The sequence below is a fragment of the Mauremys reevesii genome, linkage group 20 (genome assembly GCF_016161935.1).
Source record: "Mauremys reevesii isolate NIE-2019 linkage group 20, ASM1616193v1, whole genome shotgun sequence".
NCBI classification, from domain to species: domain Eukaryota; kingdom Metazoa; phylum Chordata; order Testudines; family Geoemydidae; genus Mauremys; species Mauremys reevesii.
Window position 1 is genome coordinate 12,406,256 of NC_052642.1, and position 14,996 is coordinate 12,421,251.

At 43.2% G+C, this 14,996-nt stretch overlaps 2 protein-coding genes across 3 annotated transcripts; both read right to left on the bottom strand.

The window, feature by feature from the left end:
- Positions 1–3,965: 3,965 nt before the first annotated feature.
- CHCHD2 (coiled-coil-helix-coiled-coil-helix domain containing 2) lies at positions 3,966–7,747 on the bottom strand. The gene is made up of 4 exons (XM_039507331.1): positions 7,562–7,747; positions 6,253–6,499; positions 4,914–5,070; positions 3,966–4,333 (listed from the first exon to the last, which is right to left on the bottom strand). Exons 1-4 carry the CDS (start codon positions 7,609–7,611, stop codon positions 4,323–4,325), a joined length of 465 nt encoding a protein of 154 aa, XP_039363265.1. The 5' UTR covers positions 7,612–7,747; the 3' UTR covers positions 3,966–4,322.
- Positions 7,748–10,492: 2,745 nt separating this feature from the next.
- NUPR2 (nuclear protein 2, transcriptional regulator) lies at positions 10,493–12,119 on the bottom strand. 2 transcript variants are annotated; one of them, XM_039508053.1, is made up of 2 exons: positions 11,682–12,114; positions 10,493–11,031 (listed from the first exon to the last, which is right to left on the bottom strand). In XM_039508053.1, the coding sequence occupies exons 1-2, from the start codon at positions 12,078–12,080 to the stop codon at positions 11,023–11,025; spliced, it is 408 nt and encodes a 135-aa protein (XP_039363987.1). In that variant the 5' UTR covers positions 12,081–12,114; the 3' UTR covers positions 10,493–11,022. The 2 variants fall into 2 exon arrangements, with proteins under 2 accessions (XP_039363987.1, XP_039363986.1); XM_039508052.1 differs by having other exon boundaries at positions 10,839–11,031; positions 11,656–12,119.
- Between the last annotated feature and the right edge of the window lie 2,877 nt (positions 12,120–14,996).

The window sequence follows — 14,996 nt, forward strand, 5'->3', positions numbered from 1 at the left end:
CAGGGCTCCCATGGGAGCAGCCACACAGGATTCCTAGGAAACCTTTACAGAAGTAAGTTTGAGGCTAAAATGTGAAGTCATGATGGGGAGGGAAGAGAAAAATCTCTGCTTTGGTTCAAGAGCAAGTGCTCAGGCTACAAAGCCACCTTTAAGATACAGAATGGTAAAGATTCTTACCCAGGCCATTATGCAAACTGTTGCACTCGTCTCGTGACCTTATCAAACTTTCCCCCATATCTACATGCATCCTTGCACTTTATTTCAAGAATAGTATCCAACATTAATTCCATCCGCACCGTAACAATTCACATGGTTATACATCTTCTACAGCCTAAACACAAGCTGATCAAGTTGAAGCGTACTTGTTCAAGGATAGCAGAATGGAGATGGAAAAAGTGAATAAGGAAAAGTTATTTACTTGTTCCCATAATATAAGAACTAGAGGCCACCAAATGAAATTAATGGCCAGCAGGTTTAAAATAAATAATAGGACGTTCTTCATACAGTGCATAGTCAACCTGTGGAACTCCTTGCCTGAGGAGGTTGTGAAGGCTAGGACTATAACAGGGTTAAGTCCATTAATGTCTATTAGCCAGGATGGGTAAGGAATGGTGTCCCTAGCCTCTGTTTGTCAGAGGGTGGTGATGGACGGCAGGAGATCACTTGATCATTACCTGTTAGGTTCACTCCCTCTGGGGCACCTGGCATTGGCCACTGTCAGCAGGCAGGATACTAGGCTGGATGCAGGGCCGGCTCTATTGTTTTCGCCACCCCGAGCAGTGCGCTGAATTGCTGTCGTGGATGGCAGAGGCAGTCCGTGTGCCGTTAGGGTGGCACGTGTGTTTCTGCACGGCGGCAGCTTCTATGTTCAGCTGTCCACGGCGGCGCAGCTTCTGTCTTTTGGCTGAAGACAGAAGCTGCCTCCGAATTGCCACCGCCGCGGAAACGCGTGTACCATCCACAGCGGCAATTCAGCGCGCTCCTCTTTTCCAAGCTGAAAAGTCCTAGCCTCTTTACTCTGTGCATTTTTTTTGAGATGAAGAGACCACATCTGCATGCAGTATTCAAGATATGGGCATACCATAGATTTATATAAGGGCAATAAGATATTCTCAGTCATATTCTCTATCCTCTTTTTAATGATTCCTAACATCCTGTTTGCTTTTTTGACTATCGCTGCACACTGCGTGGATGTCTCCAGAGAACGATCCATGATGACTCCAAGATCTTTCCTGATTAGTTGTAGCTAAATTAGCCCCCATATTGTATGGATAGTTGGGGTTATTTTTTCCAATGTGCATTACTTTACATTCATCCACATTAAATTTCATTTGCCATTTTGTTGCCCAATCACTTAATTTTGTGAGATTTTTGAAGTTCTTCATAGTCTGCTTTGGACTTAACTGTCTTGAGCAGTTTAGTATCATCTGCAAACTTTGCCACCTCACTGTTTACCCCTTTCTTCAGATCATTTATGAATAAGTTGAATAGGATTGGTCCGAGGACTGACCCTTGGAGAACACCACCAGCTACCCCACTCCATTCTGAAAATTTACCATTTATGCCTACCCTCTGTTCCCTGTCTTTTAACCAGTTCTCAATCCATGAAAGGATCTTCCCTCTTATCCTATGACAACTTAATTTATGTAAGAGTCTTTGGTGAGGGACCTTGTCAAAGGCTTTCTGGAAATCTAAGTACACTATGTCCACTGGATTCCCCTTGTCCACATGTTTTTTGACCCCTTCAAAGAACTCTAATAGATTAGTAGGACATGATTTCCCTTTATAGAAACCATGTTGACTTTTGCCCAACAATTTGTTCTTCTACATGTCTGACAATTTTATTCTTTACTATTGTTTCAACTAATTTGCCCAGTACTGATGTTAGACTTACCGGTGTCTGCAAGTGCTGGGATCAGCTCTACAGCCATTTTTAAATATTGGTGTTACATTAGCTATCTTCCAGTCACTGGGTACAGAAGCTGATTTAAAGGACAGGTTACAAACCATAGTTAATAGTTCCGCAATTTCACATTTGAGTGAAATCTTGGATGAATGCCATCTGGTCCTGGTGACTTGTTTATCAATTAATTCCAAAACAACCACCTAGTGACACTCCAATCTGTGACAATTCCTCATATTTAGGAATCTCCCTAACATCCTCAGCTGTGAAGACTGAAGCAAAGAATTAATTTAGTTTCTCCGCAATGACGTTATCATCTTTAAGTGCTCCTTTTGTATCTCAATCGTCCAGGGGCCCCACTGGTTGTTTAGCAGGCCTCCTGCTTCTGATGTACTTAAAAAAACATTGTTATTGCCTTTTGAGTTTTTGGCTAGTTGTTTTTCAAACTCCTTTTTGGCTTTTCTTATTGCATTTTTACACTTCATTTGGCTGTGTTTATTATGCTCCTTTCTATTTACCTCACTAGGATCTGACTTCCACTTTTTAAAAGATGCCTTTTTCTCACTGCTTTTTACATGGCTAAGCCACAGTGGCTCTCACTGCGTTTTTTACTTTGGGGTATACATTTAAGTTGGGCCTCTATTATGGTGTCTTTGAAAAGTGTCCATGCAGCTTACAGGGATTTCACTCTACTCACTGTACCTTTTTAATTTCTGTTTAACCTTGTTTTTGCATAGTTCCCCTTTTTGAAATTAAATGCCACAGTATTGGGCTGTTAAGGTGTTCTTCCCACCACAGGAATGTTAATTGTTGTTATATTATGGTCACTATTTCCAAGCGGTCCTGTTATAGTTACTTCTTGGACCAGATCCTGTGTTCTACTCAGGACTAAATTTGAGAATTGCCTCTCCCCTTGTGGGTTCCTGTACCAGCTGCTCCAAGAAGCAGTCATTTAAAGTGTCAAGAAATTTTGTCTCTGTGTTTCGTCCTGAGTTGACATGTACCCAGTCAATATGGGGATAACTGAAATCCCCTATTACTGAGTTCTTTATTTTGATATCCTCTCTAATCTCCCATAGCATTTCATAGTTACTATCACTGTCCTGGTCAGGTGGTCGATAATAGATTCCCTAATGTTATATTCTTATTAGAACATGGAATTACTATCCATAGAGATTCTATGGAGCATGTGGATTTTTACTTCATTTGATTCTACATTTTTCTTTCACATAGTGCCACTCCTACCCCATGACCTGTTCTGTTCTTCTGATATATTTTGTACTCCGGAATGATTGTATCCCATTGATTGTCCTCACTTCACCAGGTTTCTGTGATGCCAATCATATCCATATCCTCCTTTAATAAGATGGGTGAACTAGAGTGCCTTGTGTTAGACTTCTAGCATTTGTGTACAAGCACTTTAAAAACTTGTCACTGTTTATTTGTCTGCCCTTTTCTGATGTGTCCGATTCTTTGTGAATGTTTCTCATCTGATCTGGCCCATATTTTATCCTCTCCCATCCTCTCCTCCTGACTAAAGCCTAGAGAATCTATCAATAGACTCTCCTCTAAGATAAGTCTCTGTCAGATCCACTTGCTCCTCTGCAGCAATCGGCTTTCCCCCATATCTGTTTAAAAACTGCTCTGCAACCTTTTTAATGTTAAGTGCCAGCAGTCTGGATCCACTTTGGATTAGGTGGAGCCCATCCTTCCTGTATAGGCTCCCCCATCCCAAAAGTTTCCCCAGTTCCTAATAAATCTAAACTCTTCTTCCCTACACCATCGTCTCATCCACGCATTGAGAAGCTGAAGCTCTGACTGCCTACCTGGCCCTGCGAGTGGAACTGGAAGCATTTCTGAGCTAGAGGTCCTGGATTTTAGTAGGGACCAGACTTCCAAGAATGCTCATCAGCATAAGTGTGTGTATGCTCTAAACTCTCCTGAAAACACTGTCCTTAGGCTAACAACATAGGAGGGGTGTTTCCCTAAAGATCTATTTCCCCATTTTATTCCCACAGAAAGTGATAACTCCTAATTCACAGGCTCTCATTAGACACACTTCAAACATTGAGATAATTTTATTTAGTCTTAGTCTCACATTTACACAACAGCAACAATGTAATCAGCAGAAAACTAGTTTTGATTAGGCCCCTTGAAACATTTTGCCCATCTTCAGAATCTTATACAACTCCCTCCCCATATCTCTCGTTTAGAACTATCCTGTTACAATCCAGCATGTCTATCAATGTGGCAGAAAAATCGAAAGGACCCTTTAAGTTTTGGGGATTCAGTTGTGAATATATGAACTAACAAGATGTCACAGATCGCTTTAGACTTTAGAAGTTTACTACTGAAGCATCTTTCTATTTTAAAGATCTTTGAATGCTCATTTTCAGCTTCTTCATTCTGTAGAATTTGATTAGGATAAACCTGTAAATTAAACAGTTAGAATTAGTGACAAGATAAATTTTAATGCTGAGAAAAATCTTTAATCCACAGGTAGTGAACAATCTGCTTTGTATGATTCAGGAAGACTTAATTCCTCAGTGACATTAGGGATCACTAGGTTTCATATTCCAACTGTGCTTGCGTAGACTAACACTTGCACAATTGGCAATTTCTCCTCAATAAAAAGCAGAGCAGCAGAGATGTCTCTGATGGAGAGTAACACCCATAATTAGAAAGCACTGTAAATGCACTTTACAGAGCTTAGCATAGCTAGTACAAGTTTGAGTTACCACTCCTTTGGAGTCCACCTTTAATTTCAGACTTGGACATGCAAAGGAAGAAACAAATTAGAAGCTTTTGTGCATTCTTTCAGTTCCATTGGAAATGACTACAGGGGGCTCTGACACGCAAGCCAGAATGGATATTACCAAGTACCATGCTGGTTCTTGTCCACTTCTGATAGAGAGACTAGGAACAGGTCCAGTTCCTGAGATAATTAATCTTATTGATTTAGGTGATTTAAGTCTGTACCAGACTACACACAACTAAGTAAGCTACTCACCATTAGCAAACCTGCATTGCTTCAACACCTCGCTGAAGCCCTCACACAGTTTGAGGTCACTCTGGTTCTGTGCACACTCCAAAAACTGCTTCATTTCATACTGGCAGGCAGGGTACTGGGACTGCTGCTGGTATGCAGGCTGGGCTGCTTGAGGCTCCTGAAAAGGAAGCCACAGAAGCACAAATTCACATTTTAAAAAATGAACACTGATGAAGATTTCCAGCTACAGAGAACCACACTTTAAGAGGACCTATTATAATAGGTACATATCTGCTTATTTCTTCTCCTGTGAAGAAGGTAGCAGGAGCTCCCTTGGAAGTTGTGCAACTTTCAAATACTAGAGGTAATATCCTGGCCCCACTGAAGTCAAAGGGAGTCTTCCCAGTCTTAGGAATTTAGGATTTCATCCAGAGTTCAGCAATGTAAGAACTGTCCCTAAAGGGATTCAAATCCCAACACAGGGACAAGAGTACCCAAAAAAGCCTGGTTCCAAACATCACATTGGTGAATAGGGGTCAATTTAAATTCAGTAAAACATTAAGGTATTTTCCTGGTCCCCTTTATGATTAGGAGACTTGTTGATAAATGAGCTAATGTTTTGGATTGCAGTTATGTCTGCATTTTAAAGAAAACTGATCAGAAAGGGCATTAATGGAAGGCTGATCCATAATTCTCCACAGTCTATTTCAGTAAGATTAAGAATTTGGTACAAAAGCAGAACAAGATAAGATGTTCAAACGCAGCTGACAGAATCTGAGCTTTATACCTAGCCTCTAGCTGACCATCTTAATCAATCTAGTCTTTTTTCTACTTGAGTGAAAAGCAGCACATGGAAATTCTCTTGTGCACAAATCCAACAGCTAAATATTTCAGACCTTCATCCCAAACTCTTAATGAATCCTAGAATGGCAGTTAATGCTTGAATACCCCCAAAGCTTCCACCCTTAACATCTTATTACTCTGATGGCTAATCTACCAATCAAACCGTAAAGGCATTAGATTTGCCTGAGCATATCTGTTACACACCCTTTTTCTGAGGGGTTGTGGCATGGGGTGGCAAGAGCCAGTCACTTCTAAATCCAGTATACCCACCACTACATGATACTACCCATTTAAACTATTTGAAGTTTGATTTGTTTGAAGTACATTTCATAAATGGTAAGGTGGTAACTGTTTTGCAAGATAAATATACTAGAATAGAATTATGCATGTATCCCCATATACCATCTCCATGCATTAAGCTGTCATTAGGCCTATACCGTCCATCACTATTGCTCACCTTACAAGTTTCACATTTTGTACATGGTTTGATATTGTATATTAAGTCTGAGCTATGTACCTGGTAAGTAATGTCAGGCCTTGCAGCTTCAGAGCTGCTTCCTCCACCAAATCCTCCTGTCATGGCATGACCCAGCGTGTGTCCTACAGCTGAGCCTACTGCTACTCCTGCAGCTGTTGTAGCCATCTGCGCCATCAGACCAGGCTGCCTTGGTGCAGGAGATGCCACCGCAGATGCAGGGGCAGGTGCTGGTACTGGAGCACGAGCTGCGGGGGGTGGGGGTGCAGCTCTCATTTGCGGTGCATGACTGCATTAGAAAAAAAAATCAATTAATGCAAAAAAAACCCCCACCAACCTTTATAAAAAGCTCCCCGTTTAAAAGCTGAGTTTTTGAATACCTGTAATGTTTATACCACATGCATATCTTGCAATATTAAGGGCTTGACTACACTACCTGCCTGATTGGCGGGCAGTGATCTATTGCATCTAGTATAGATTGAGCGCTCTCCCGTCAACTCCGGTACTCCACCAGAATGAGAAGTGCAAGCGGAGTCACCCGAAGAGCGTCAGCTGTTGACTTACTGCGGTGTCTTCACTGCAGTCAGAAGATCTAAGTACCTTGACTTCAGCTATACAAGTCACATAGCTGAAGCTGTGTAACTTAGATCGATCTCCCTCCTGTAGTGTAGACAAGGCCAAGTCAGAGTTGTTCATGCATTAGGCTTAGGTCCCCTTTTTGAGACCTTCATAAAGATTTCACAAATGGATACGTGAGAGTCAGACCCTCTGCCCATAATGCGAATGAAAAGAACAAGTGTGTGAACCATGGGATAATCGACGCGTTGTGGATTTTTCAAACCAGAGCCAGTGGGGTTTTGCTAAGGCCAATCCACAGCCAGTCCATCCTGTAGGTGCCACAAAACGAGTTTAGTTCACGGCCGTTCAGGCGCTACCCAACCCGGTTACATATCGGATGCCCTCTAGGCCGGTTAAACATTTACCGCCTCGACAAGGCCACAGCGCTCAATGAACAACATCTCCCTCTGCAGGAGAAGAGGCCGGGGACTGTTACATAACCGAGGCCTTCGATCGCCCTCTACGGCGGGCCTTGGCCCCACGGGACACCCCCGCGCCGCTCCGCCCGAGCTCCCGCTGCCCTGCGCGCTCCACGCCCGCGTGGGGCGGCGCGTGAGAGCCCCCGGATCCCGGCAAGGGCCGTAACTGAGTGTGACGGTGGGGGCGGGGCTGCTGCCCTGACAGGCCTGGGGAGACAAGGTGAGATTTACGAGACACCCCCCCACACACACCCCTTCTCCTCACCCCCTCCCGCCCCCAGACTCCTCGCCCCGCCCCCCCCGGTGCCGCTCACCGGGCCGGGGGCGCCATGCGGGACGTGCGGCTCCTGCTGCCTCTCGGCATGGTGGTGGCGGTGGCGGGCGGACTCGCTAACGGCCGGGACGGCGGTGGCGGCTGCTGCACCCTCCTTTCCCTGCAAAGACCGCGAGCCTGACTGAGCCGATCCGCCGCTTCCGCTTCCGCCCCCTTGAAGGTCACCGGGTTTCCAGCAGCGGCGCGCCCTGATGATGTCACGCGCGCGCCCAGCATAGAGGGCGGGGCCAATGTTGAGCGACAGCGAGAGTTCTGGGCTCCCTCTTGTTAAGGCGACTCTGGCCCAGTCTCCAGCCCCTGCCATGGATGGGAGAGACTCGGCTAGTGTCCCCATCCACCTGCCCTCGGACCAGCCAGGCTGGGTGAGGAGGCTCTGCTGGGATCTGAAGAGCAATCCTGTATCCCCTCAGTAGCCCTGCTGGGTGGAGAAAGGATGTTCGAAGGCTGCCCCACGTCCTTGGTTAAGACCCTGTCTGTAGGCTGGTGGATGTCAATGAAGCAGTATTGGGAAGTCAAGTGCAACTCCTGGGACAGTCAGAACCTGTGACCAACAGGTGGTCACTGTACCTGTGGAGTTGATCTTAACATTTACGGGGTGAAATCTTAGTTATAAATGGTCAGTTTTAAATGGTAGAAGAATGATAAAGAACTTAATGAACCATAATGGGGCCCCACTCCTGATGGAGACCTCTAAGTGCTGTCAAAATAGAAATGTGAATTAATAATAGTAAAAGCATCTCATGTTAATGTCCCTCACCAGCACCACTGTTCAAAATTCAAGCCAAGAGAATGAAAAATAACAAATATTCAGAGGAAACCAATTAGTAAAGTGACTACAGAGCCAATAAATGCATTTGGTAGGAAAGTCTTACAGAGAAGAGCCATCTACAATCAAATTACATAGTCTTGTGAATGCTGTTGTGTATATAATCTGTGTTTAAATGAGTTATTATATATTGAATTAAACCAAGTTTAGTGAACGTGAAAGATTTTTTCGTATGTCTGAAACATGTTAGTACTATACAAATACTACTTCCTAAAACTTATTTGGGTACAGATTCTCGCACAAAGCACCCTGTAATACAACACCTGTTCACAGCTGTTCAGCTAAAGTCCTAAATGTTTTTCTCTTTTAAACTGTGATTGGTCTAGCATGTGTGAAAAATTATACTGTTCATTTAAATTTATTGCCACCTTTTAATTTTGATCTATTAATAGTTTCACCTGTTCTCTAGAGCATGTATCAATTCCAACTTTATAGCACTGTGGTAATAAACAATCAGAAGGAGTGGCAGACATCTCCCCCCTTTACCTTTATTTCATATCTCACTGCCCCGATTAACATTTTCTGTTTAATCCCTATTTAATTTCCAGTTCCCCAAAAAGCATAATTGTGTCATTTTTGCATACAGAAGCGACCTATCATCTCATTAGACAACTGTCTAGAACAGGGGTCGGCAACCTTTCAGAAGTGGTGTGCCAAGTCTTCATTTATTCACTCTGATTTAAGGTTTCGCATGCCAGTAATACATTTTAACATTTTTAGAAGGTCTCTTTCTATAAGTCTATAATATATAATTAAAATATTGTTGTATGTAAAGTAAATAAGGTTTTTAAAATGTTTAAGAAGCTTCATTTAAAAGTAAATTAAATTAAAATGTAGAGCCCCCCAGACTGGTGGCCAGGACCCGGGCAGTATGAGTGCCATTGAAAATCAGCTTGCGTGCTGCCTTCGGCACGTGTGCCATAGGTTACCTATCCCTGGTCTAGAAAGTAAAAAAAATGAGTATTGATCAGAAAACTATGACCATGATTCCACACAGAGTTGTGTGCAGGAACAGCTGTCTACCCACACACAGCTCATTTAAAGTCTTAAAAAAAAACAATCTTAAGAGCAGCAGGGGAACTGATAGAACCCAACTCCCAAAAATTGCCATGATCAAAATCAGATTACTTATGTGATTTTACTGACAATAAAAGCCACTCTTTAAAAAAAAAAAGCCAATACCTTTATTTACATATATTCATACAGCTATCATTTATTAGAAATGTTATTTACAATTAACCAGTACATAAAAAGGTACTACGTACAGCCCAATGCCAATATACATAACCAGTCATTTAAAAACAAAGAAAAACACCAACATTGCCCTAACAGGACAGCTAAAAGGGATATACTTAATACAAATTAGAGAAGAGTGTGTTAATTTACTGTTGTTACAACACTTAAGATCAACAGAACTTGATGAGAACGTATATTTCAGTTTATTTTGTGGTTTTGATCCCACTTAATATGTAGTTGCCCCTGTATTTTAGGTCCTAGATCTTGCAAACATCTATGCTCACAGTTTTACATGCCTATGTAAATCACTGTGAGACTACTCATGTGCCTGTTCTTTGGAGCAAGAACCATACCTAAAATGCCTGTTGCAGTTGTGAAGCATCTAGCATAATAGAGTTCTGATCCTGATGAGAGCCCCTTGCTGCTACTGTAATTGCATGTGTGTAACTTTAAGCACAGCAGTAGCCCTTATTATAGTACACAATGGGACTGCTCATGTCAGTAAAATTAAGCATGTGCACGACAGGGGCCGTAGTCAGTTTCCCCTATTCCTATGGGTCTTTCAAACAGCAATAAGGGACAGATATTTTTGAAAATATTTTATTTTTTTTTATTTTCACTTTGAAACTACTTTAATCCCCCTTAAAAAAACAAAACAACCCCCTTGATTTCATGTAATGGTGTCCTTTTCAACATTCTGGCTGGGATTTTTAAAGATGCCCAAAATCTCCCTAATTTATACCGCTTTGAAAATCACAACTCCATCACTTAAGCCCAGATCTTCCAAACTCACATGTGCAGTTGGATCCCAGTGCCCACACTGACTCTCATTCATCAACTTCAACTGGGTTCTTTGTGAGTACAAGAGATCCACCTGCACATGTAAAATCAAGGCCTTAATCAACAACCCAGAGATTTAAGGCCCCAATCTTGCAAATTTTTACACATCTGAGTAAGCTCATTGAGTTCAACGAGACTACTTAAAGCATGCATCGATGGACCCTGCAACAGGATCCTAGCAAGCAACCCTGACTTTGATGAAGCTTCACCTGGGCACAAGCATCCATACTAAAAGATATGCTTGTAGTGCCTTCAAATGTAAAATCTCCAAGACCCAAACCCTGGCTTCATATTTGTCTGTAAAGTTCTTAGCATACTGTTGTCATTATATAAAATAACACAAGATGAGGCAAAAAAAGTAGCAAGGACCTTGGTCTTATTGAAAAAAGTGTCACTTATTTGTCCTGCAAGACATGGTATTTCAGCAGTGCAGCAGGTGAGGTTAAGGAGATCCCATTGCATAGCATTCCTGAACAGGGCTCCCTTTTTCTAATGGGAACAGCAGTTGGAATGCGGGAAGATGTTTAACATCCGGACTGCTATTCAGCCTGCAAGAAATGGACACAAAACATTCTCTTTTAGTTACATGATCGGCTACTGTGTGACATTTCACTTTCATTTAAACATGAGTTACTCCAACCCTCTTCCTTTGTAATCAGCACAAAACCATCCTCCCCCAAGAATATTTACAGTGGTCAGGGCCTTAAATTCAGCAAGAACAGGCAGCTCCTTGGGCTGCAGGTGCTGATGCTTCAAAGTAGGAGAGGGAAAGAGCAGCATATAGAGAGGCGATGAAGTTTTATCACTGCAGTTAGTCTTAACGCTCATTATTATTTATTTGTATTACCACGTAGCCTAAGGGTCCTAGTCATTGGACCTGGTCTCCTCTGTGCTAGGTGCTGTACTAACAGAACAAAAAGTCCCCATCTCAGGAAGCTGAGTACCCTGAGAAGGAACATTATGGACCTTGGGTTGCTTTTGGAGGGGATACCACTGGTTTGGGGCTCGCCCACCACAACAGCGAGTTGGGTTTGCGGGGAGGGGGGGTAATGGCAGAAGAACTGGTGTATGGATCTGCGTGGCTGCACGGGGGTTTCGGGGTGGGGGGCGGTGTAAGGCGCTTGGGTCACCTCCCTGGGAAGGGCGGAGAAGGGGGACACGCACACACCCCCCCCGGGGGGCCTAGCGCGTAACTCGCCCTGGCGCTGCGCCTCCCGGCCCGGGTGGAGCGAGGCCCGCGCTGCTCCCGGCGGCGCCGCTTGGCCTGGCTGTTGCGCAGCTTTTGGGCGATCTTCCTCTCGTGGCCGGCGGGGAGGTGGCGGTTGGTGCGCAGCTCCCTCTCCCGGCGGCTGCGGCCCTTCCCGCCGGAGCCCGGGCCCCGCGGCCCGCTCCACTCCCGCACGTTGTACCACTCGTACGGATCGTAGCGGGCCTCGGCCTCCTCCGCCCCAGGGGGCGCTGCCTTCTGCGGCCTCGCGGCGCCCAGCCCCGCTCTCTCCTCCCGCGCCCCTGGCTCTCGCATGCCTGCCGAGCCCGGCTCTGTCGGAGCGCTGTCCCGCCCACCTGGGGGAGGGGACACTCCGCTCCGCCTTCCCATTGGCTCCGCCGCGGAGGGCGGGCTCTAACTCACCACAAACCCCACCCCTCCTGTTGCGTCATAGAGCATGTCGCAGGTTACCGGCCCTTGGGCTTGTACGGTTGCTATGGCAACAGAGGCCCATGCCAAAGGTTCCCCCTCTCGCTTCTCAGGCCTACGCGCGGAGGGGCATGTCCCTTGCCCCAGATATATACACGAGGGGATTGGTCCTGCCCCCAAGTCCATATACAAAGTGTGGGGGGGTGTCCTGTACAGCAGAGTCATACCCAAAGGGGGTGTGTCCTGCCCACAAATCTATATCTGCAAGGGGTGGTCCCCTGCACCCCACTTCTATATACAAAGGGAGCACTCGTCTATCTAGAAAAAGGGGGGGCTCCCCCCCCCCAAGCCTATATACAAAGGGGACTCTTGCTTTCTCTTGCCCAATGTACATCCTTTTTGGCACACAGGATCACTACGACTCCACCATGGGATTGGGATATGTTAGAAAAAGAAGAGGTTCAGAGGAGGTGGGATAAAATAAGAGCGATTAAAAGGATTAGGACTTTTTAGTACAGAGAGGTGACATGATAGATGTAAAAGGAATAATGAAAGGCATTAGAAAAAGAAAATTGGGCACTTCTATTAGATACTTAATACACATTAAAGTGAAAGGCAATATACCTAAAATTGATTAAAGGAAATACTTTTTTAGACAGCACAATTAACCTGTGGATATTGCTGCCACAAGATAGCAAGCTTATTCAGATTTTAAAAAGGATTAGTTGTTTACATGTGTAATAGAAGATCCACAGCTACGTTACAAATATATGATGCAAAGATAGTCCTTGCCCCAAAGAGCTTACAACAACCTAAGTATATGCACACCATGGATAAATTTATCCCTCTGATTTCCTGATCCCTACTTATTCAGTTAATGTAGCAAAGTTTTTTTCCTCGATTAGGGGCATGAGCTAATATCCACTGAAGTAAATAGAAGGACTCCTGTTGAAGTCAGTGAACCTGGGATTGGGCCCTGTGTTTGTGAGTAGTTGTGTTTTTGTTTTGTTTTGTTTTTCCAAGTGGCAGAGGGAATCAGCCAAAAGCAAAATCTCAAGCTGCTTTATTTCCCATTGCAGGCAGGTATAGCTCTTATTTGTATTGTACGCAAGCATTCAGAAGTTCATATATTTAATATGATTTCTACCATGCAACATTATAACTTAATGCTCAAGTCCAAGGAGGAATAATTACCAGAAGAGAAAATTTGTCGTTCCTTTTCCTCAGTTGTTTGCTGCTATGTAAGGGATGTGCAAATGACTAGAATTATATTAAATACTGCTAGAAAATTATTTCAGCATTGTTATGTATGATGTTGCTGTTCTCTGACTAGTGATACTCTCTCTGCATGATCACATCATTAGTATTATCAGCTTGTAAAGTATTATTAGTCTGAAGCACAGCTTGAATCACAGATGTAATTTCTGGTAATTCCCGTATTAAAGAGGAGACAAACAGACCGCTTATATTACAACAAAATATTTTATAAAAGCAAATTAGTGAGGTAACCTGCCCATTTAGTGTGATATATACCACAAATAAACCACACACATAATTTATTTAAAATTATTGGACTATTTAAAACTGTTTGCAGGATTTTCTTTTAATCAATTGGGCTATGTGAAACTGTTTGCAGATCTGGAACTTTACTATTGTCTCAGAAGCTAATTCCTCCATCTTCTGAATCTCTGTCATTCTTTTTCCTGGACTTTTTTCCAGTCTGTCAAGATCTCCATGACATATAACTTTCCCTAAATGTCCCTGTTTTTTCAGTTTTGTTTGTCAGCCAGGAAATAATATTTTTAATAATTTCTTAAGATATTATTACTTCAGCTGCCAATTTAACTAGGCTGAAAAATATTTGCTGTGCTGTATTTATATGAAAAATATTCCATGTGTTTCTATAGGTTCTCATACAGAATTTGGATTCAAGATAGTAGTCATTTCAAATTTTGGAACTAGTTTTGAATTCTCTCTCCTAAATTGGGCTCCTGGTGATTCCCAATAGAACATCCTCTATAAATCAGCTATTGACATGGAAAGCATCATTCAAAAGTTGACAGAGCAAAAATAAATTTTGTTCCACCTGAAGTAAAAATTCAGGACCCAATCCTGTACCTGTTGAGTGCCTATTGTGAACAGTTGTGTCCTCAACTCTCAGGGACTTTAATGAGAATTGAAAGTGCTAAGCACCTCTTAGGCACTGCCTGGGTTCTTACATTATACATGAAAATATTCTTGACTGGAGACTTTGTGTTATTTGGGGGCTGAACTTCACAAATATGACTGTTGCCAGGCAAGAGATAGGGTTGTTTCTGTTCCCCCACACCTCACCTTTATTATTTCTTCTGTGAAACCAGACTTTTTTTCACCACACCAGTAGAAATTAGAGCCTAAACAGCAATAGACATTTATTTGAACTTAAACCCTTGTTAGAGAGCAAGGACAGCCTTTTTTATTGTTCATACATTTTTATGTGTCCTGAGCAATACATCTCTTCTCTTTGCTGCAGTCATTTCACAATTGTTTCTGTGTATTGATTTTGTTCCATAGAACAAAAGAGGCACTAATGGCATAATTCGAGCGATGAATGCTGCCATTGTGTTGCTCTGTTGTTTCTTGTTCCTCGGGAAATTCTACAGAGGCTTATATTGTACTGACTTACTGTCTGTAAGTATGTCTAGCTAGCAGCAAGCCCAGAAAGCTCAAGAGAGTAGGTGGATAGGTAGGCTGTGATTGTACTTTAAATATGCAGAAAGATAGTGGGTGTGGCTGGTGCTTATAGTAGTGCAAGGCTCATTCTAGACTCTGCTGTTATACCTCTTTTGTATTTATAGTTCAGAGACTTTAGCTGGCTTCTCGAACTATAACCAGAGA